This window comes from Ornithorhynchus anatinus, chromosome 13 (assembly GCF_004115215.2).
Source record: "Ornithorhynchus anatinus isolate Pmale09 chromosome 13, mOrnAna1.pri.v4, whole genome shotgun sequence".
NCBI lineage: Eukaryota > Metazoa > Chordata > Mammalia > Monotremata > Ornithorhynchidae > Ornithorhynchus > Ornithorhynchus anatinus.
In genome coordinates this window covers 39,946,164-39,968,119 of record NC_041740.1, presented here as the reverse complement: position 1 = coordinate 39,968,119, position 21,956 = coordinate 39,946,164, and the positions used below count along the sequence as shown (strand labels likewise).

The 21,956-nt window shown below is 64.4% G+C and overlaps 1 protein-coding gene across 1 annotated transcript; it reads left to right on the top strand.

The window, feature by feature from the left end:
- Positions 1 to 5,398: 5,398 nt before the first annotated feature.
- On the top strand, positions 5,399 to 21,721 carry TYRO3 (TYRO3 protein tyrosine kinase; the record flags this gene model as incomplete). The annotated part of the gene is made up of 19 exons (XM_039913900.1): positions 5,399 to 5,477; positions 9,104 to 9,287; positions 9,419 to 9,519; positions 10,472 to 10,642; positions 11,012 to 11,098; positions 11,407 to 11,522; positions 12,810 to 12,987; positions 13,158 to 13,303; positions 13,828 to 13,972; positions 14,351 to 14,480; positions 14,595 to 14,695; positions 15,386 to 15,481; positions 15,795 to 15,875; positions 16,510 to 16,602; positions 16,906 to 17,027; positions 17,997 to 18,106; positions 18,316 to 18,475; positions 18,600 to 18,736; positions 20,507 to 21,721. Coding segments are annotated over 19 exons (2,559 nt in total), but the record flags the coding sequence as incomplete, so codon positions are not given.
- Positions 21,722 to 21,956: the final 235 nt, after the last annotated feature.

Genomic DNA, 21,956 nt, shown 5'->3' with positions numbered 1-21,956 from the left:
ATCATCATAATGATAGTAATAATAATAATAATAATAATAAATAATGGGTCCAGACAACCCCAAGGGGGCGCTGAGGGCTTTGGTCACGCTCCTGGGTGGGTTTGTTTTATTTGTTAAGCGCTTACTACGTGGCCGACACTGTACTAAGCGTTGGGGTAGATTAAAAACTAATCGGATTGGACACAGTCTGTGTCTCAGGTCTCACGATGCCCATCCCCATTCTACAGAGGAGGTTAAGGGAGGCCCAGAGAAGTGAAGTGATTTGCCCCGAGTCACACGGCGGACAAGGGGCAGAGCCGGGATTAATATCCAAGTCCTTCTGAGTCCCAGGCCCGGGCTCCGCCCCTTGTCTGCTGTTTGACCTTGGGCAAGTTGGGCAAGTCACTTGCCTGCTCTGTGCCTCCGTCACCTCATCCGTAAAATGGGGATCGAGACCGTGAGCCCCACGCGGGACAGAGGCTGTGTCCAACCCGATCTGCTCGTATCCACCCCAGCGTTTAGTAGAGTGCCTGGCACATAGTAAGCGCTCAACAAATACCACAGTTATTATTATTATGCTGCTTCTTTTGCGTGTCCAGTTCAGCCCCTCCCCAAGGCATTCTGGGCTCCCCAGTGCCCCCAGCGTCTGAGGGAAAGGAGCCGGGGCTGACTCGGTTTCTCCAGGGTCTTCAGGACCCTTGAGCAGCGTGACTTAGTGGAAAGAGCCCGGGCTTGGGAGTCAGAGGTCATGGGGTCGAATCCCGGCTCTGCCACTTGTCAACTGTGTGACAGGTGAGGCTCAGGACCACACAAGTGAGCCGTGTGAGGCTCAGGACCCTCAGAGCCGCTGCTGCTGCATTTGACCGAATCGATTTCCTGTTGCTGTGATTAGTCTCATGGATTTGGGGAGGTGAAGAAGCCTCCACAGGCATGTGGTCAGTCCGACTGACCTTCCTGTCCTCCTCTGCCGCTCCCTCCCCCAGTTTTCCCATCCCCCCCCCCCGTGTCCTCTCCCACCACAGAATCTCCCCAGCACCTCCACAGGGCTCAAACAGACACGCGCTCAGGCAGTATCCTCATGCATAAACCCACACACATCCACTACATACCTCCTCTCAGCCACAACCTCCCATACCGGGGAAACCCACACTTTCTGCTGCCAGAAAGGCGGTGGGAGGGACAGGTGACTCCTGAGGCGTCACTGAGATAGTGCCGGGGGGCGGGGTGAGGGGGCAGCAGGGCTGCCATCCTTTTTTAATGGTATTTGTTAAGCGCTTATCATGTGCCAGGTACCCCGGGGGAGATAGAAGGTTGGACCCAATCCATGTCCCACGTAGGGCTCCCCGTCTTAAATCCCCATTTTACAGATGAAGCAACTGAGGCACGGAGAAGCGAAGTGACTTGCCCAAGGTCACACAGCAGGCAAGTGGCGGAGCCGGGACTGGAACGGAGGTCTCCCTGACTCCCAGGCCTGGGCTCTATCCATCAAGCCAAGCTGCTTCTCTTCTGATCCATTCTGGTCGCTGTGATGGAGAAAGGATGCAGAGATTCTGGGATAAAGTCCAGAGGAAAGTGTCAAAGATGGTCTTGGCCCTCCTGGGGCTAAAAATCATAATAACTGTGGTATTTGTTAAGTGCTTACTATGTGCCAGGTACTGTCCTGAGCGCTGGCGGGGGAATACAAGCAAATTAGGCAAGTCCTTGTCCCAGCTGGGACTCACAGTTGCGACCTCCTTTTTACAGAGGAGGGAACTGAGGACCGGAGAAGTGAAGTGACTTGCCCAGGGTCACACAGCAGACAAGGGGAGGAGCCAAGTTTAGAACTCGGGACACTCGACTAGCCACAAGGCCACGGCTATCCTGGGGCTAAAACCCTAGAAGGATGGCCCAGGGGAGATCTGTGGGGGCTCCGTGGCTCTTTAAGGGGGCAGGGGGCTGGACCTCCTTCTTGCCCCTTTCTACTTCGGATTTGCTGAGGAGAGTCAGTCCAGTCAGTCAGTCGTATTTATTGAGCACTTACTGGGAGCAGAGCACTGTCCTAAGCACTTGGGAGAGTACGCCAGAACAGTATTCCAGACAAAGTCCCTGCTCACGTCGAGCTTATAGCCTAGAGGGGAAGACAGACATGAAGAGAAATAAATAAATGACAGTTATGGATATGAGTGCCGTGGGGCCGGGAGGGGAGAATGAATGAAGGGAGTAAGTCAGAGCGAGGCAGAAGGGAGAGGGAGAAGAGGAAAGGAGGGCTCAGTCAGGGAAGGCCTCTGTACTAAGCGTTTGGGAGAGGACAGTAGAACGAAAAATGGACACAGTCCCCACCCACAATGAGCTTACAGTCTAGAGGGCAGAGGGGCAGGCCCTGGGGGACGGGGCCAGCGGGTCCGGAGGTTTGGAGAAGAGTCCGAGCGGGAGGCCTGGCGCCGGAGGACCCGAGGGGCCGGGACCTGGCTCAGCCCCGGCGTGCCAGCGCCCGAGGGTGGCGGTGCCGGGTCTCCTGCCAGGGCCTGCGGGTGGGGCGGGATGCCAGGGCTGTGAGTGGAGAACTAATGGGAGGCGACTAGAGAGCACCACAGCGACGCCTGCCCGTTTGGGCTGCGGTGCCGGTCTGCCCGGGGGGAGGCCGGGGCTCCCCTTGGCTTCCTCCCCGGACCCGGCCGAGGGAGGGGGCCCACGTGGCAGGGGGCGGGACGTGGGCGGCCTTCAGGCCCATGTGGCTTCCTGACTGGCACCGGGATCCCCGCCACCGGCGGGGGACGGCGGGCTGGGGGCCGATTGACTCGGGGCTCCCTGGCTGGCTCCTCTCCGGCCCCACGGCCCTCCTCCCGGGGACTGGGGCTCCGAGGCCGCGGGGGTCTGGGGAAGGGTAGCCCGATGGTAGGATCTGTGTGTAAGACCCTCCCCGGCAGGCTCCGGGGAAGAGCAGGCTGCTCTCCGGGGCTGCCGCCCCCGTTTCTGTTGTTATTGTCGTCCGTGTCATCGATAAACCAACAAACACTGAGCCGTTCGGGCCAAGGCAGGGGAACGGGCGGGCAGGGCCGCTCCCAGCCGGAATCCGGGCCCGGAGCGGGAAGAGGAGAGAGGCGAGGAGGCCCGGGAAGGGAGGAGGGACGCTTAGCACAGTGCTTTTAGGAAGTGCTCGATAAATACGACTGGTTGATGGAGCGGCGCCGCCGGGGCGGGTGGCAGAGCGGAGAGGGCTGGGAGTCGGAAGGTCGTGGGTTCTGATCCCGGCTCCCTCACTCGTCTGCTCTTCGGCCTTGGGCCAGTCGCTTCGCTTCTCTGTGCCTCAGTTGCCTCATCTGGAAAATGGGGATTGGGACCGGGAGCCCCAGGTGGGACAGGGACCGTGTCCAACCCCAGTGGCTTGTATCCACCCCAGCGCTTCATTCATTCAATAGAATTTGTTGAGCGCTTACTATGCGCAGAGCACAGTGCTAAGCGCTTGGAAGGTACAGTTCGGCAACAGAGAGAGGCAGTCCCTGCCCAGTGACGGGCTCGCGGTCTCAACTAAAGCGCTTAGTACGGTCCCTGGCACGTAGCGTGAAGCAGTGCGCTTCGGTGGAAAGAGCCCGGGCTTGGGAGTCAGGTCAGGAGTTCTAATCCCGGCTCGGTCCCTGGTCAGCTGTGTGACCTTGGGCGAGTCCCTTCACTTCTCTGGGCCTCAGTTCCCTCATCTGTCAAATGGGGATGAAGACTGTGAGCCCTATGTGGGACAACCCCATCACCTCGTATCGCTCCCAGCGCTCGGAACGGCGGGTGGCACATAGTAGCCGCTTATGGAATGCCATTAATTATGAAACTATTAGTAAGGGTTGAACAAATATCCCAATCATCATCATTATTAACCGGTTCTCTGGGGCGGGGCGGGGAGGGGGTGAGTGGGGCCAACCCCTGGGCCCACACCCCCGCGGCCCCGAACCCACAGCTCCGGTTTCCACATAATAATAATGTTGGTATTTGTTAAGCGCTTACTATGTGCAGAGCACTGTTCTAAGTGCCGGGGTAGATACAGGGTCATCAGGTGGTCCCCGGGGAGGCTCACCGTCTTCATCCCCATTTTCCAGATGAGGGAACCGAGGCCCAGAGAAGGGAAGTGACACGCCCACAGTCACACAGCTGCCAGTCGTTGGGGTGCGAAACGGCACATGGCACAGTGGAGAGAGCCCGGCCTGGGAGCCAGGAGGTCGTGGGGTCTCATCCCAGCTCTGCCACTTGTCTGCTGTGTGGCTTCGGGCAGGTCACTCCACATCTCTGTGCCTCGGTTACCTCATCTATAAAATGGGGATCGAGACCGTGAGCCCCAGGTGGGACAGAGACTATGTCCCTCGCAGTTTGCTTGTATCCAACCCAGCGCTCAGTAGAGTCCGTGGCGCCTAGTACGTCCTTAACAAGTAATAATAATAATAATGTCGGTATTTGTTAAGCGCTTACTAGGTGCAGAGCACTGCTCTAAGCGCTGGGGTAGACACAGGGGAATCGGGTTGTCCCACGTGGGGCTCCCCGTCTTCATCCCCATTTTCCAGATGAGGTCACTGAGGCCCAGAGAAGTGAAGTGACTTGCCCCCGGTCCCCCAGCCGACAAGTGGCGGAGCCGGGATTCGAACCCATGACCTCCGACTCCAAAGCCCGGGCTCTTTCCACTGAGCCGCGCTGCCTCTCTAAGTCCCATCATCATCGTCACGGGTACGGTGCGGAACGGCCGAGTGGCAGAGCGGGGATTCGAACCCATGACCCCGGGCTCTTTCCAGGGAGCCACGCCGCTCCTCTCCATCGCAGCCCAGAGATGCGGCCCCGGGTGGGGTGGGGTGGGGGGGGTCAGTGGGGGGAGGGGGTCCCCCGGGGGGGGGAGGGGGAAGATGCCCGGGGAGGGGGTTGCCATGGGGACGCGTCGGGGAGGGGGCGGGGGGGCGTCCGGACCGGGTGACGAGCCCCGAAGGTCCGCGCGGGGGCGGTAGGAGCCCGCGGCACCGGACCGGACCCGACCCGGTTGGACCGGAGCTGAGCGGGCCGGGCCGGACCGGGCCGGACCGGACCGGACCGGGGGAGGAGCAGCAGCAGCAGCAGCAGGAGGAGGAGGAGGAGGAGGAGGAGGAGGAGGAGGCAGGTCCGGGGAAGAAGATGAATCAGCGAGGACGACGCCGGCTGCGGGAGCCTCGAGCGGCTGGGCTCGGGGCCAGGCCCGGCGGGCTGGGCCGTCCGTCCGACCCCCGACCCCCGCGGAGGCCCCCGAGCCCCCGGCCGCCGGGAGGGCTCGGCTGGGCCCGCCCCCCGCCCCCCGGCCCCCGCCCCCATCCCCGGGGATGCTCGGGCGTCGCGGCCGATGGCGCTGAGGCCGAGAGAGGGGCGGCCCGGGGGCCCGGGAGCCCCCGACCCGACGCCCCCGGGCCCGGCCGGCCCGTTCCCGCTCCCGCTCCCGCTCCCGCTGCCGCTGCCGCTGCCGCTGCTCCTCCTCCTCCTCCTCCTTCTCCTCCTCCTCCTGCCGCCGCTCCCCGCCGCAGGTACTCCCGGACCGCCGGCACCGGACGGGACCGGACGGGGCCAGAGGGAGGGAGCAGGAGCCCGCGCCGGTGGGGCTGGGGCTGGGGGTCCGGGGCCGGAGCCGAAGCAGGCACCGAGGGCGGGAATCTGGGGCCGGGGGCTGGCGACAGAGCCGGGAGAGGGTGAGGGGTGACGGCTGGGGGCTGGGGCTGAGGGCGAGGGGTGGAACGGGGTCCCGGGCGGGGGGCTGGGGGGCTGGAGCGGGGGCTGGGGGGGGTCGGAGCCTGGGACGGGAGCTGGGGGCAGGGGCTGGGGGCAGGGGGCGGGGGCTGGGGGTTTGGGCTGGGAGCTGGGGCCCGGGGCAGGGGGCGGGGACTGGGGATTTGGCTGGGAGCCGGGGCAGGGGGCAGGGGCTGGGGGTTGGGGCCGGGCTGGGGGCTCTGGGCCGGGGGTTTTAGCTGGGAGCGGGGCAGGGGGTTTGGGGTGGGAGTTGGGGCCGGGCTGGGGGCTCTGGGGCAGGGGCTGGGGGTTTCGGCTGGGAGCTGGGGCAGGGGAGGGGGCTGGGGGTTTGAGCTGGGACCTGGGGCCGGGGGCTGGGGGGCAGGGACTGGGGATTTGGCAGGGAGCTGGGGCCGGGGCTGGGGGCTCTGGGCCGGGGGTTGGGGGCGGGGGCTGGGGGGCAGGGGCTGGGAGCTGGGGCAGGGGGCAGGGGCTGGGGGCTTTGGGTGGGAGTTGGGGCCGAGGCTGGGGGTTCTGGGCCGGGGGTTGGGGGCAAGGGTGGAGGTTTTGGCTGGGGGCCGGGGGCTCTGGGGGCTGCATCACTTTATCTCTGGGGAGGGGGCGGCTGGCCGATCTGGGGGCCGAGGTCGTCCCCGGGCCCGGGAGCTGGAGAGGAAGGGCCGGGGCGGGAAGTCCGGGGGTCGAGGCCGGGGTCGCCGCCGCTCGCCGGTCCGCCCGAGCCCCGGGCTTGGGCTTGGGCTTGGGGTTGGGGTGGGCCATTCCAGCTCCGGCTCCTGCTTCAATCCCCTCACTGGACCCTCACTCGCGGTCCCCAGACCCCACCCACTCCCTCAACCTCCGAAGGGGCTCACACACACACACACACACACACATATTCACACACTGAGACCCTCCCCCGCACCCACCCCCCGCTCTCCCCTCCCTCCGATTTAGGCTCGGACAGGCTCACACCCGCCACCCCCGCGGGCACACACACAAAATAACACTCTAGTCACAGTTCCACACAAGCCCACAATCACACTGAGGAACCCAGACAACCATACACATACACCACGCCCCCCCCCCCCCCCCCCCCGAACACACACACTGAGGATCGCAGTCAGACACCTCCTCCCCTACGCTCACACGCTTAGGATCAGACTGGCACATATACACGAGCACACTCCAGACACGGATACACTCCTGCACGTAAACACACTGAGGACCGCGGACAAGAATACGCAGGTCCCCACCCTCCACAGGATCGCAGAAAGGCACCCTCCCCCTCCCGCAAAACACACTCAGGATCAGTCAGACACACGCACGTATACACACACCCATTCTGGTCACAGATACACGCGTGCACGGAAACACACCGAGCCTCGGGTGGGAACTTTCACATGCGCTCCCCTCCCACACATATATACCCACCCACGGGGGGCTCGCACGTAGCCCTCTCCCGGTCCCCCAGCTGGAGGAAGGTGGGAGAGAGGGGCAGCTAGGGGGTTCCCCTTCATTCCTGCTGCTGAGTAGCTTAGCCAGTCTGGGGTTAATCCCAAGGGCTACTGCTCCAGTTGCTAAATTTCCTGGCTTTATCCTCTTAGTTGCGCCGGTCCTAGTTGCACCGGTCCCGATAAGAGACTTTCCCCTCCCTCTTCCCCATCTAGGGCTTTGAGGGGGCTTAAACCAGCTCCTTCCCAGCTGGGAGGAAGCTGAGAAAGGGGGGCACCCCTGGGCCGCCCACCCTGCCATCCGGCCCGGTGGGACGGGACGTGCCTCGGTGGGAACCGAAGCCCAGTGGCCTGTCTGGGGCCCCCAGGGAGGGCCTGGGCGGAACCGGGCCCGGAGCTCGAGTGCCCTGCCGTGGAACTCAGCGCCGAACCTCCCCGGTCCACCCTGGTCCGTCCTGGTCCACTCGATCCCACTCCGGTCCACCTGGACCGCCCCTGGTCCGCCCTGACTCTCTCCGGCCCACCTGGTCCACCTCATCAGAGTGACTGCGGTGGGAAGGGGGAGGGAGGGGGCCGGAGGGGGGCCCGGGTCCGAGAGTGGCCCCGTGCCAGCCTCTGGGCTCCCGACTTCCCTCCCAGCATCCTTCACGCCCGGCCCCCACCCTGCACCGCTCAGGTATTAATAGAGCAGCCGTCGCTGCTGGGGCTCGGTGGCCACCATATGTTCCCCGCTCCAGCGAGGAGCCCCCCTTCCTCCTCTTCCTTCCCCTTTTCCTTCCTTCCCGCAGATGGAACGGGATGGAGGGCGCCATCAGCACCCCAGGATGGAGCGGGGCCCTAGGCTTAGTGGATAGGCAGCTCAACTCCATCTCCCCCAGGAGCCGGAATAATAATTCTGGTATTTGTGAAGCGCTTACCGTCTGCCGGGTGCTGTACTAAGCACTGGGGTGGATACAAGCAAATCGGGCTGGACACATTCCCCGTCCCAGGTGGGGCTCACGGTCTCGATCCCCATTTTACACGTGAGGAAACTGAGGCCCGGAGAAGTGAAATGACTTGCCCAGGGTCACACAGCAGAGGTCGGGATTAGAGACCGTCCTCCCAGTTCAGATCCCGGCAGCCCCTTTCGCCCACCCCCCCCCCCCCCCCCCGACTCGGGGCCCTGCGCCCGAGCCCGGCCGTAGGGGTGGAGGGCTGCAGGGGGGTGGGAAGTTTGGCGCTGGGTGACCGGGAAGTTTGTGCCTTGTCCTGTCCCCCGCCTCTGGGGTCCCTGGGTGCCCCTTTCCTCCCACCCAGCTCTCTAGACAAACTCCCGCCCCTCCCCTATCCTGGCCCCCTGCCCCGGGAACGTGAGCTCTCCTGGCATCTGGGATATGCGGGGGTTGGGCCGGGAGCGTTCTGTGAGCTCACTGTGGGCAGGAAATGTGTCTGTTGTTATATTATACTCACCCAAGCGCTTAGTACAGTGCTTTGCACGCAGTAAGCGCTCGGTAAATACGGTCGAATGAATGAGGCGGTGTCATCGGGCAACTGGAATGTGTCTCCCGACTCCTCTGTATTGAAGAGTGGCACGGGTGTAGTGGATAGACCACAGGGCCGGGAGTCAGAAGGTCGTGGGTTCTAATCCCGGCTCTGCCATTTGTCTGCTGCGGGACCTTGGGCGAGTCACTTCACTTCTCTGGGCCTCAGTGACCTCAGCTGTCAAATGGGGATTGAGACGGTGAGCCCCACGTGGGACGAGGGACGGTGCCCGACCCGATTTGCTCCTATCCGCCCCAGTCCTTTAGCGCGGTGCCTGGCACTCAATAAGCACTTAACAAACACCGTAATTATTATTACTTTCCTAAGCGCTTAGTACAGTGCTCCGCACACAGCAAATGCTCATTAAATACGATGGATTGATTGATCGATTGACGAATCTACCCCCGCCCCGGCCCCCACAGCCAGTCTGACGGGGTCTCGCCCCCGGCCCGCAGGCCTGCGTCTCCTCGGCGCTCCCCAGAGACTGACGGTGTCCCAGGGGCAGCCGGTCAAGTTGAACTGCAGCGTGGAGGGTCTGGAGGAGCCCGAGATCCAGTGGCTGAAGGACGGGGCCCCCGTGCAGAGCGTGGACCAGGTCTACATCCCGGTCAGCGAGCAGCACTGGATCGGCTTCCTCAGGTACCCAGGGACCCCCGGGGAGGCGGTGAGGGAAGGCCGGGACCCCGGGCGGCGGGGGGACGGACGGCGGCCAGCCGCCCCCGCCCCTCACCGTCCCTCCCTCCCGGCCCCGGCCCCGTCTGGGTCTGCAGCTTGAAGTCCGTGGATCGCTCGGACGCCGGCCAGTACTGGTGTCAGGTGGAGGACCGGGGCGAGACGGAGACATCCCAGCCCGTGTGGCTCACGGTGGAAGGTGGGCGAGGGGGTCCGGCGAGCCGGGGGCGGGAGGGTGCCAGCCCCGTGCGGGCGGGGGCCGGGCGGGCCGGAGCTGGATCGTCCCAGGAGCCGCTAGGCCTCCTGGCCCCTGGAGCCCGCTGACCCGGGCCTGGTGTGGAGATGGGAGTGGGACCCTGGGGTGGAACTTCAGCCGGCAGGGCAGGTCTTTCATTCAATCGTATTTACTGAACGCTTACTGTGTGCAGACCACTGTACTAAGCACTTGGGAGAGTACGACTTAACGATAAAGACGCATTCCCAGCTCGGGGCCGGACTCTACCCTGCCAAACAGATGAAGGAGGGGGCGGGGAGGGGTGGTAGGGGGAAGGGAGGGCGGGGGGGGGGGTGGAAAGGCAGAAGGGGGAGCAGGGCACGGGGGAGGGGTCTCTGCAGCTCAGGGCTGCTCCGCGGGAGGAAAACAAAGTGACTAAGAAAGTAACAAAAGGCTCGGAATGGGGGCTGGGCTGGCCGGGGAGGGGGTCTGTGTCAGAGCTGGGGGTGGGGCCGGGGTCTGCCTTGTGCACACAACCAGGCTGTGGAGCTGAATTGCTGAATTATACTTTCCCAGCGCTTAGTACAGCGCTCTGCACGCAGTAAGCGCTCAGGGCATACGACTGAATGGATGAAGGAATAAATGAATGAACGGAGCGCCTCCCCCCACCTCCTCACTGTCCTCAGCCCCTCCTCTTCCTGCCTCTCCCCACCCCAGATCAGAGGCTCGGCCTGCTTGGGGGGGGAGGGTGGGGGGAACGGTGGGCTTCCTCCTCGAGGGGGGGCTGGGCCGGGCGGGAGGGTTGGGGCTTATACCGGTAGGGCCTGTTCCCTGTGTGTGAGAGAGTGTGTGGGGGGTGTTGGTTTGGGGAGGGGGTCCCCAGCAGGCGCAGAACATCCGACCCTGCCTCGGCCCCCCGCCCCCTCCCTCTTCTCAGGTGTGCCGTTCTTCACGGTGGAGCCCGAGGACCTGACGGTGCCCCCCAATGCCCCCTTCCAGCTGTCCTGTGAGGCCGTGGGGCCCCCCGAACCCGTCACCATCGTCTGGTGGAGGGGGGGCTCCCGGGTCGGGAGGCCTGCCCCTTCCCCCTCCGTCTTGAACGTGACCGGTGAGCCGACCGAGCCGGGGCGACCGTGAGGAGAGTCGAGGGAGAGGGCTCCCCAAGGGGAGGGACTTCTGTGAGGAGCCATCAAGCCCTTCTGGGAAGTCCGTGGTCCGGACAGATCCGATTTGGGGCCGGGGGTGGGATGGTCCTTCCATCTTTCCAGCCCTGACTGCGGCTGGGGTCCGACGGGGGCTTCTCCCCGACGGCTGGGGCGGCGGGTTCAGCTGGCACGGCGCCGCCCCAGGGTGCTGGCGTCAGGCCGGTCAGGGACCCGGGGCAAGGAGAGCGCGAGGCCGGGCGGCGGTTCTGCCTCCCGTGCCCCACGGCGGCGGCGGCGGGGAGGCGGGGCGCTGACGCGGGCTCCATCCCCAGGGGTGACGCAGAGCACCGTCTTCTCCTGCGAAGCCCACAACGTGAAGGGCCTGGCTTCTTCCCGGCCGGCTACCGTCCACCTGCAGGGTGAGGGCGTCTGCCCCGGGCACGGCAGCTGGGGAGGGGGGACGGGATGCTCGTCATCCACAGAGGCTGTCTTGTCCAGCTCTCCGGGCGGGATCTGTCCCCTGATGGAGCGGACCGGCTGGGGTGCCTCGTGCCCTGCGGGGCCCGGCCCCTGGGGAGCGGGAAGGGATGGAGGTGCCCGGGCAGCTGGGGCAGAGCTGGCCTGGGGTGGCGATCTGAGCATTGCCCCCTGCCCCGCTCTCTCTGCCTGGCCTCCCCAGAGCCAGCTAGGGTCCAGGTAGGCCCTGATCCCAGCTGTCTCCCCGCAGCCCTGCCAGCGGCGCCCTACAACGTGACGGTGACCCGGCTGACCAGCAGCAATGCCAGCGTGGCCTGGACGCCCGGCTCCGACGGCCGCGCCCTGCTCCAGTCCTGCACCGTCCAGGTGAGGCCGGAGGAGGGGCCCGGCCCGGGAGACCGGTCCAGACCGGACAGGGCGTGGCCCGGTGGCTAGAGCCCGGGCCTGGCCGTCGGAAGGACCTGGGTTCTCATCCCGGCTCTGCCGCTTGCCTGCTCTGGGTGACCTTGGGCAAGTCACTTCACTTCTCTGGGCCTCAGTTACCTCCTCTGTCAAATGGGGATACATGTGGGACGGGGACTGTGTCCACCCCAGTGTTTGGCACAGAGTAAGGGCTTAACAAATACCACAATTAGTCTTATTTGTTATTACAATAGCGTTGATAGAAAGGCAGTCCCGGCCTGGGTCGCCTCTCCCTGCTGACGCTCGGCATGCCTGCGGCCACCACGCCCTTGGACCTGGACTCTGGCCATGTCACCCTTCCTTCTGCCACGCTGTCTGGCGCCGGCCGAGCCTCCTGGCCTTGCTCTCACGTCCTACCCCAGCCGGGGCAGCTGACACCTGGGAGCCCCTGGGAGCCGCGGCATGGTCTAGGGAGAGCAAGCGTGGCCTAGTGGGTAGAGCCCGGGCCCGGGAGCCGGAAGGATCCGGGTGCCGGTCCCAGCTCCGCCACTCGTCTGCCGTGTGACCTTGGGCGAGTCGCTTCACTTGTCAGTGCCTCAGTTCCTTCTTCTGTAAAATGGGGAACGAGAGTGGGAGCCCCATGAGGGAGAGCGATTACTTTGTATATACCCCAGTGCTTAGAACGGTGCTTAGCCGTAGAAAGCACCCAACAGATACCACAATTATTACTGTTATTATCTTTGAAGACACCCTACTTCCGTTTTAGTCGGGGTGGGGCTCCCGGCTTGAAATGGGAAACCCGATGGGTTCATCTTGGGGGTCAGCGTGACGGGCGGGATGTCGGACCCCCAGTTTGGGCAGGGAAGGGGGCGGCCCCTGTGGTGGATCCTAGTGCTTTGGAGCAGCCCCAGCCCCCTCTAGAATGTAAGCGCCTCTCTGTGGTCGGGGAATGTGTTTATTGTTATATTGTGCTCTTCCAAGCACTCAGTACAGTGCTTAGTACAGTGCTCTGTTAACAATAGACAGTAAATACGAAAGACTGACTGACTGTCCTGGGGCGTGGCGACCCAGCTCCTCTCCCTCTGGGTGAAGAGGAGGAGGTTCCCGGTGAGGACAGCCCTGCCCTCTCCTAAGGAGTGCTGGTATTTATTGAGCGCCTGCTGGGTGTAATGCCGGGACCGTCCCCTGTCCACAAAGAACTTCCCCTCCTTGGCCCCGAGACCCTTTCGCAGCCTCTCCTTCTCCCGGTAGGTGGCTGAAGCCCCCGGCGACTGGGAAGTCCTGGCTGTGGTGGTCCCCGTGCCCCCCTTCACCTGCCTCTTGCGTGGCCTGGCGCCCGCCACCAACTACAGCCTGCGGGTGCGCTGTGCCAACGCCCTGGGACCCTCCCCTTATGCCGACTGGGTGCCCTTCCAGACCTTCAGCTTGGGTAAGGGGGGGCCTTACCCTGGGGGAGGGGGCTGGGCCCGGTGGGATTGAGGAGATGGTTTCCCCATTGCCCCGAGGGCTCAGATCTGGACCCCCACGCTGGTTGCCCCGGGACGCGGGGGTGGGGGGCATGGAGGGTGGGAGGGATCTTCATCTCTGCCCTCCCCCCAGCTCCAGCCGGTGCCCCCCAGAATCTCCACGCCACCCGCACAGACTCGGGCCTCATCTTGGAGTGGGAAGAGGTGACCCCGGAGGGTCCCAGCGACAGCCCTCTTGGGCCCTATCTGCTATCCTGGGTCCAGGACAACGGGACCCAGGTGAGTGACCAACACACGGCACCGAGGCCTCTTCCCTCCCCATCCTGGAGTCCCCGCCCCCTCCCCCCGAGCTCCAGCCCCGGCCCTTTGTATGGATTCACCTCCAGATAAAGCCTGCTCAATCCAGGCCTGGAATCCTTCTCCTCCACAATCACCGGGTGGAGGAGAGAGGGGGAATCCTGGAGTCGAGATTGTGGCTGGATCCACCCCCTCCCCCTCCCACCAGCCTCCCCGAATGATAATCTTCGTGGCCTAGTGGATAGAGCAGGGCCCTGGGAGTCGAACAGACCTGAGTTCTAATCCTGGCTCCGCCTCGGGTCAGCTTGCGTGCCCTTGAGCAAGTCTCTTCACTTCTCTGGGCCTCAGTTCCCTCATCTGTCAAACGGGGATGAAGACTGTGAGTCCCCCTGTGGAAAGGGATGACTGTGTCCCACCCGATCAGCTTGTATCGACTCCAGTGCTTATTACAGTGCTTAGCACATAGCATTTAACAAATACCACAGTTATTATTATTACGATTGCAGGGGGAGCTGACGGTGCTGGGGACCAGGGCCAACCTCTCGGGCTGGGACCCGCTGAAGGACCTGACGGCCAGGGTGTGCGTGTCCAACGCGGCCGGCTGCGGGCCTTGGAGCCTGCCCCTCCGGGTCTCCTCCCACGACCACGCCGGTGAGGGGGTCGGCCTGGCCCGAAGGGCCAGCGGGGTCTCGGCTCCCCTCCTCGCGCCCCCCGCTCAATGCTCTCCCCCGTATCTTCCCATCCCCTCTCCCCTTTCTCCTCTCTCCCCATTCAATCAATCGTATTTGTCAAGTCCTTCCCCTTCCGTTTCTCAATCAATCAATCAATCGTCTTTATCGAGTGCTTACGGTGTGCAGAGCACTGTACTAAGCGTTTGGGAGAGTACAGCACGACAGCGTCGGTAGACCCGTTCCCTGCCCACAGCGAGCTCCCAGGTTAGAGGGCCTTCCCGGCCCTTTCCTCCCCCCAGCCCTGAAGCCCACCCCTGGGCTGACCGCCGCCGTCTCCCTCCCCCTCCCCCCGCCCCAGGCCGGCAGGGCTCCCCGCACAGCCGCACGTCCTGGGTGCCGGTGGTCCTGGGGGTGCTGACCGCCCTGGTGACGGCGGCCGCGCTGGCCCTCATCCTGCTGCGCAAGAGGAGGAAGGAGACTCGCTTTGGGTGAGCCCGGGGAGGGGGTCCGCCGGCGGGGGAGTGGGGGGCCCACGCGGGCGGCCGGAAGGATCTGAGCCGGCCGGTGAACGTGGCCCTCGGATTCCCCTCCTCCGTCCCCAGGCAAGCGTTCGACAGCGTCATGGCCCGGGGAGAGCCCGCCGTCCACTTCCGGGCAGCCCGCTCCTTCAACCGCGAGGGGCCCGAGCGGATCGAGGTCACGCGTGAGTCCCGGGCCTGGAACCGGCCGCTCAACCCGGTTCCTCTCCTCCCTGTGATCCCTGTGTGTCCCCCCTCCCTCTTCCCTGGGGTCCTGCCGCATTCCCCTTCCTTCCCACAGCTCTCCGCGTTCTCCTTCTTTCCCGTAGCCCTCTGCAAGTGTCCCTCTTTCCCGTAGTCCTCTGAATTCCCCCGTGGCTTCCCTCTTCTCCCTTCTTTCCGTGGTCCCTCTACGTTCCTCCCCCTTCCCCGCGGCCCTTCTCCCCCATGCTGCGGCCCGTCTCCCTCCCCTCCCACCTTGATCCCCCATCCCCTACTTCCCATCAACCCAGCGGGCCTACGTGCTTCTCTAAAAAGCGTTCAAAACGTATGATTTATTTACAGTCTAGAGGGGGAGACAGGCAATAATGTAAACAAATAAATTCCGGATGTATACATAAGGGTTGTGGGGTTGGGGCAGGGGTGAGTAAAGGGAGCTAGGCGGAAGGGAGTGGGAGAAAAGAAAATGAGGGCGTAGTCAGGGAAGGCCTCCTGGAGGAGATGGACCTTCGACAAGGCTTTGAAGATGGGAGAGTTGTCTGGCGGATATGGAAAGGGAGCAGAAGTGAGGAGGGTTTGGTTGTGCCGGGGGGCGGGGGGTCCCCGGGCCAAGAGAGCCCACCCCGCCCTGAGGGCTCACCCTTTCCCCGGCCCAGTGGATAACTTGGGGATCAGCGACGAGCTGAAGGACAAACTGGAGGATGTGCTCATCCCGGAGCGGCGGTTCACCCTGGGCCGCATGCTGGGCAAAGGTGACGACCGTGGGCGGAAGTGGGGCTGGGGGGATAGCGGCGGCCCCGGGGCGGCTGGTGTGGGGGCGGAGGGGCCCTCCCGGCTCCCCTCATCCGAGACTACCTCTCCGCAGCGGGACTAGAAAGAAGCCTTTTGGGGGAGCCGGGAGGAAGGGGCCGGGCTAGGGCTGCCCCGGGCCCGGGTCTGCCGTCCTCCCTCAGGGTGGCGGGGCCCCGGTGGAGCGGCCAGGGGTGGGGGTGGGGGGGCTAGGATGAGGGACGGGCGGGATCCCCGCCTCACCCTCCGCCCTGCGGCCCCCGGGTTGGTTCCTAGGGGAGTTTGGGTCCGTGCGGGAGGCCCAACTGAAGCAGGAGGACGGTTCCTTCCTGAAGGTGGCGGTGAAAATGTTGAAAGGTGGGTAGAAGGTTGGGGGCGCGGGGCGGTGGGGATTGACGGACAGGTTGGGGACCCCAAAAGAAAGCAGTGGGCACAGTGGGGAAGGGAGGGAGGATCCCTGTTATAGAAAAGAGTGGAAGGCAGTGGGGAGCCCTGAAAGGAAACAATGGGAACAGGGAGCCCTGGGGATTGTCTCAGGCCCCGCTCTGCAGGGAGGGTCAATTAATCAATCACTGAATGGTGTTTATTGAGTGCTTCCTAAGTGCAGAACGCCGTACTAAGCGCTCAGGAGAATCCGATACAACTGAGCTAGCATTACGTTCCCTGCACTTAATGAGTTTACGGTTCAGAGGGCCGCTCCGGGTTCTCCAGGCTCTGACCGCCCTGCAGCGGACGGGGTCCGGCGGTGGGGGCGGGTTCATCCGAGCCCTCCGGGGCCACCGCTGCCGGTGGAAAATGGCTAGCCCACGCTCTGCCCTGGCATTTGATCGTATTTATTGAACTCTGTGCAGAGGTCTGTAGTGAGCGCTTGCCGGAGTACGATACAAGAGTAAAGAGACACAGTCCCCTCCCACGACGCGCTTACGGTCTGGGACTATGCGGGGGTGACCGGCCCCCTCTGGAGATATCACTTTACCCCTCTCTCCCGCAGCGGACATCATCTCCTCCAGCGACATCGAGGAGTTCCTGCGTGAGGCCGCCTGCATGAAGGAGTTTGACCACCCCCACGTGGCCCAGCTCATCGGTGAGCAGCAGGGGTGGGGGGCTAGGGGAGGAGGGCACGCTCCGTGGACGGGGACTCCAAAGCACCCCAGGAGGGGTCTGGGTCGCGGGACGGCGTCGGGAAGCTGGAGGGCTGGTCTGGTTGGTGTCTTCCTCCCACGGGCACCAGAGTCCCTGCAGGGCAGGAGCGGGGGCATGGTGGGGAGCCCGGTCTCTCTGACCGGGTGTTGCTGAGGGGGCCGAGTGGGTCTGCCTCCCCTGCCCGCGCCCCCGGCCCCCAAAGCCTCTGGCTCAGGGCGCCCTCTCCCCATCTGCCCCACCCCAGGGGTGAGCCTGCGGAGCCGGGCCAAGGGCCGCCTGCCCATCCCCATGGTCATCATGCCCTTCATGAAACATGGCGACCTGCACGCCTTCCTGCTCGCCTCCCGCATCGGGGAGAGCCCCTTCGTGAGTCCCCGTCATGGGCCGGGGGCGGGGGTGGGAGCCCGGGGTGGGAGCTGGAAGCCAGGGGGGAGGAGGAGGGGACACTCTTTGGGAAAGACATTTCCAGGGTCGCCTACTCTCCTGGGAGGACCGGAAGGAGCAGCTGGAGTCTGGGCCCTCCCCGGGGGAATTCTGGACCCTGTGCCGGGCAAAGGTTGTGGCCTAGTGGATAGAGCCCGGGCCTGGGAGTCAGAAGGACCTGGGTTCTAATCCCAGCTCCGCCACTGTCTGCCCTGTGACCTTGGGAAGTCACTTCACTTGTCTGGGTCTCAGTTACCTCAGCAGTAAAATGGGGATTAAGACTGTGAGCCCCATGCGGAGCAGGGACCGTGTCCAACCTGACTAGCTTGTATCTACCCCAGCGCTTAGAACTGTGCCTGTCACATGGTAAGCGCTTAACAAATACCATAAAAAACAAAGGTCCAGTCTAGGTTGTAAATTCCCAGAGGGCAGGGATCGCACTCTCTTGCACACCACGTGGCTCTCTGCGCTCAGTAGGTGTTTAGTCGGTGGATCGTCTGGGATCCGGACCCTGGTAGAGAGGCGGCGTGACTCAGTGGAAGGAGCCCGGGCTTGGGAGTCAGAGGTCGTGGGGGTCTCATCCCGCCTCTGCCACGTATCAACGGTGTGACTTTGGGCAAGTCACTTCACTTCTCTGTGCCTCAGATACCCCATTTGTAAAATGGGGATTAAGACTGTGAGCCCCACATGGAACAACCTCATGACCTTGTATCTACCCCAGAACGTAGCACATAGGAAGCGCTTAACAAATACTATCATTATTATTATTATTGTTATTATTAACTCTCCCCTCTGGAAGGCCCTTCCCGCCTCCTGGCTTGCCGGGTCGGGGAGGCCGTGTGGGGAGGGGGGTATCCCATCTCCCCTCCTCCCTCCCACCTCGCTGAAACTGACCTTCCCCCTCCCGGCCAGGACCTGCCCCCGCAGACCCTGCTGCGTTTTATGGTGGACGTGGCCAGCGGCATGGAATACCTGAGCACTCACAACTTCATTCACCGTGACCTGGCGGCCCGTAACTGCATGTGTGTGACCCCCCCCAACTCTCCCAGCCCCGGGGTTCCTCAGAGATGGGGAGGGGGACCACCCCCCTCATTCCGGCCGGGGGCGAGGGTCTCCATGCCAGCCGCTTCCCCCTGCTTGGGAGCTGAGCTGGGGTGGCGGGATGGCGACGGCCTCGTCTCCGTCTGTTTGCCCCCTGACCCCTTCCTCCCTCTCCCTGCCCCTCGCCCAGGCTGGCCGAGGACATGACCGTGTGCGTGGCCGACTTCGGGCTGTCCCGGAAGATCTACAGCGGCGACTACTACCGGCAGGGCTGTGCCTCCAAGCTGCCCGTGAAGTGGCTGGCGCTGGAGAGCCTGGCAGACAACCTGTACACGGTGCACAGCGACGTGGTGAGTGAGGCCGGGAGGACCGGGCGGGGAGACGGGGCCTAGCCGGGGGTGGCGGGTTCGGGTCCTGCCCGCCGGCCAGAGCGTCAGCCCGCCGGCCCTAACGCCCTCCCCACGACCGTCCCAGTGGGCATTCGGCGTGACCATGTGGGAGATCGTGACTCGGGGACAGACGCCGTATGCCGGGATCGAGAACGCCGAGATCTACAACTACCTCATCGGGGGGAACCGCCTGAAGCAGCCGCCGGAGTGTCTGGAGGAAGTGTGAGTGTGAGGTCGGGGGTGGGCGGGGAGCCGGTGGGCTCCGGGGTTGGGGGCGAAGGGGAGGCTCCCGGGCCGGGGTCCCGCGGGGGACAGGTTGGAGCTGAGCGGGGCTGCCGTTGTCACCACGACGGTCTCCTCGGGTCCCGGCGAGAATCGGGGGCTCCGCAGTCGAAGGCTAAACTCTTCCGCCCTGCCGGGCCTTCCCCTCCCCGCCTCTCCTTTCCCTCCTCTCCTTTTCTTCCCCTATGCTGGGAGTAAACAGGAACTGACTCCTCTGAGGAGATGCAGGGGAATCGCAGAAAAGGAAATCGCCCTTGCTCCCTCCCCCTAGCCCCCCTCTTCCCCTAGCCCAGAGCCAAGGCCCGGCTGAGTGTGTAAGTTTAGACGGAAATCTTCCCGGCTTAAGGACCGCTGACCCTAGGGTCACTTGGGTTGGGGGTCGGAGATTGGAGAGAGAGCATTCAAGGAGCCCCCTCCCCTCCAATAACTCACCCACAGTAAATTAGGGATGAGATAGTCACTGCGGAGGAGGAGAGCGCATGTGAATCCCAACCCCATCCCACCCTCCCCGACCACTGTCCCGCCTGCCCCATTAGGCCTCCCCCTGCCCTGGTCCAAGAAACCCTGGGTTAGAAGGCCCTGGCCTGGGGGTTGGGGCTGGGGGCCGAAGGGCTGGAAGGGGTGAAAAATCAGGGTGGGTAAAGAGGTGGGGGTCGGGGGTCGATGAGCGTGCGGAAAGGCGGTGGTGTGTGTGTATGTGACCCGATTGACCCAGCATCCCTTGCCCAGATTGGGCATGGTGTGAGGGGACTTAAAATCTCCGGGGCGCTCCTGGTTTTATGCCTTGTGGGTTGTAGAAGGGGGCATAAGGGAGGTTGGAAGGAGGAAATGAGGAGCAAGCCCTTTCACGCCATGGAGCTGCAGCCTAATTAACCCTACTCCTAGGGATATATGTGTGTGTTTGCGTGTGTGTGTCTGTCTGTGTGTCCATCCAGGGCCAGGGTGGGATCAGAAGAGGCTGCCGGAAGTTACCCCCTCCCCATCTTGTCCCCCCTCACACCTCCCAGGTGACCTTTGGGCTTCTCCCTTTCAGTCCGGCAGCCTGCTCGTTTCATACTAATGCCCCGAAGAAGAAGGGCAGGGGGCTGGATAGCAGCGAGGCCCCTGGGCTGGGCCGGCCAGCCAGCTGGCATCCAGCCAATAGGGGTGGATGCCAGCTGATGCCAGAGCCCAGACGGCCTTGAGAATTGGTCTTGGCCAGCCTCAGGGCCCAAGGGCTGGGGTTGTTCCCACGCCCTGCTCTGCGGCGGCCAGCGGGTATCTGCCTCTTCCCTCCCCCCCTCCCCTGCCCGGGGCACCATTGCACGGGGGAGGGGGGGTGTCTGCTGTGGATGGGGCTTGAGTGGTAAGCAGCTGGTGCTCTGCCTCGGCCCCCTTCCCCCCTCCCCCAGGATGACCCCTTGCCGCCCCCATCCCTTCCAACATCCAGGAAATAGCTGGCAGAGGCCCTGGAGAGGGATCGTGAAGGGGTCAACTGGTCCTTTATGCCCAGTCTAACTGGCCCCAACTCCCTCGGGGCCGAGGATTGAGGGCCCCGGGGAAGGGCTCGGCAGGGCACGAGGTAGCCCAAGCCTGGTACCGGTTGGTAGGCTAGAATACCTCAGTTTGCCCCGCGCCAGTCCAGTCCCGCCCCTTCGCCCCCTGGCACGAGCCGCCACCTGCCCCACACAGCCGGGTCTCACCCGGGTGCCCTCTTGTCTCCGTGCCCAGCTACGAGCTCATGTGCCGGTGCTGGTCGGCGGACCCCAAGGGGAGGCCGAGCTTCTCGACGCTGCGGCTGGAGCTGGAGCAGATCCTGGGCCGCCTGAGCACGCTGTCCGCCAGCCGCGACCCCCTCTACATCAACGTCGAGCCGGCCGGGGGCGACGCGGGGGCCGCGGCGGGCGGGGTCTCCAGTGACTATCGGTACATCCTGAGCCCCGCGGGGCCGGCCGAGCCGGCCGGAGGGGAGCGGCCGCCTGACGGGGAGGGTGAGGAGGCTCAGGGGTTGCTGCCTCCCGCCGAGAGCCTGCTGGCGTCCAAGGGCTGTTAGACCGGCCGGCGGCGGCGGGGGACGGCGGGCTGGCCGCTCGGCTGCGGGAGGCCAGTCTGACTCCGAGGGTGTGGGAGGGGGCTCCTGTGGAGTCCCCCTAAGGGAGCCGGTGGCCAGGGTGGCACCCCGAGGGACCCCAGGGTACCATCCAGGTCTTCCCGCCGGCCCACCGGACGGAGCGGTTTACAGGGAATCGGGGAGCCGGCCCTGGGGGTGGCTACCTTCCAGGAGGGTCAAGGGGCATGGGGGCAGGGAAGCCGGGTCCCGGCACCACCGGAACCCTAAGGTCCTCCACACTGCCCGCCCGCCTACCGTGGCCCCCGCCACCGCCGCTTTAGTGCATGCACTGAGCTGGCCCCGGCTCGCCCACGCCGCTGCCCCGGGTTTTAAATTTGCCAGCCCGGCTCCGTCCAGCCCTGGCGGTGCCCGCTCGGCTCAGGGGCCCGTGGGGCCTGGTGTGGGGGACCGATCCCTGCCCGGGTGGGGGGGTCCTGTGGAAGGCTCATCCCTGGGGGGGCCGAGAGAACTATGGCCCCCGCCCACCCCCAGGAGACCACACTGCAGCTGGCGGGGTGGGGGTGGGGCAGTGGGGCCACCTCCGGGTCCGGCCGCCGCCGCGCGGAGAGAAACCGCGTCTTCTGTCTTGCGTTGGAGCATGCTATACGAACCCTAACCCAACTAACAAAGGAGACCGTGTCTGAGCCCCACACGCCCCCTCCCCCGGCGTCCCTCCTCCCTCCCCGCCCCGAGAGACCCCCTCGGCGGACTCCTGGGGGTGGGGGCGGGAGGTGCCGGACCCGCCCCGGTTGCGGGCGAGGACTCAGGTAGGATGCGCCCAAATTGTCGTTAGATGCTGTTTAAACACAAGAAATAAAACGGAAAACTGAAAAGCCTGTCGGAGGTGGCCACTTTTTGTTTCAGAAGAGGGACGGGGAGCCGCCCGCTCCTGCCTCAGACCTCCCCTGCCCTTTCCAGAGAGAGGCGGGGCGGAGGGAATGCGCCCTGTTCCCTGCCCCCTCCGCTTCTTGCTCCGCCGGGTTGGCCGGGGAAGTAAATTGACCCTGCCCAACTCTGCAGACGGCAGCCGGAGTCGGGGAGGGGAGAGAGCAGGTAAGAGGGGAGTCAACA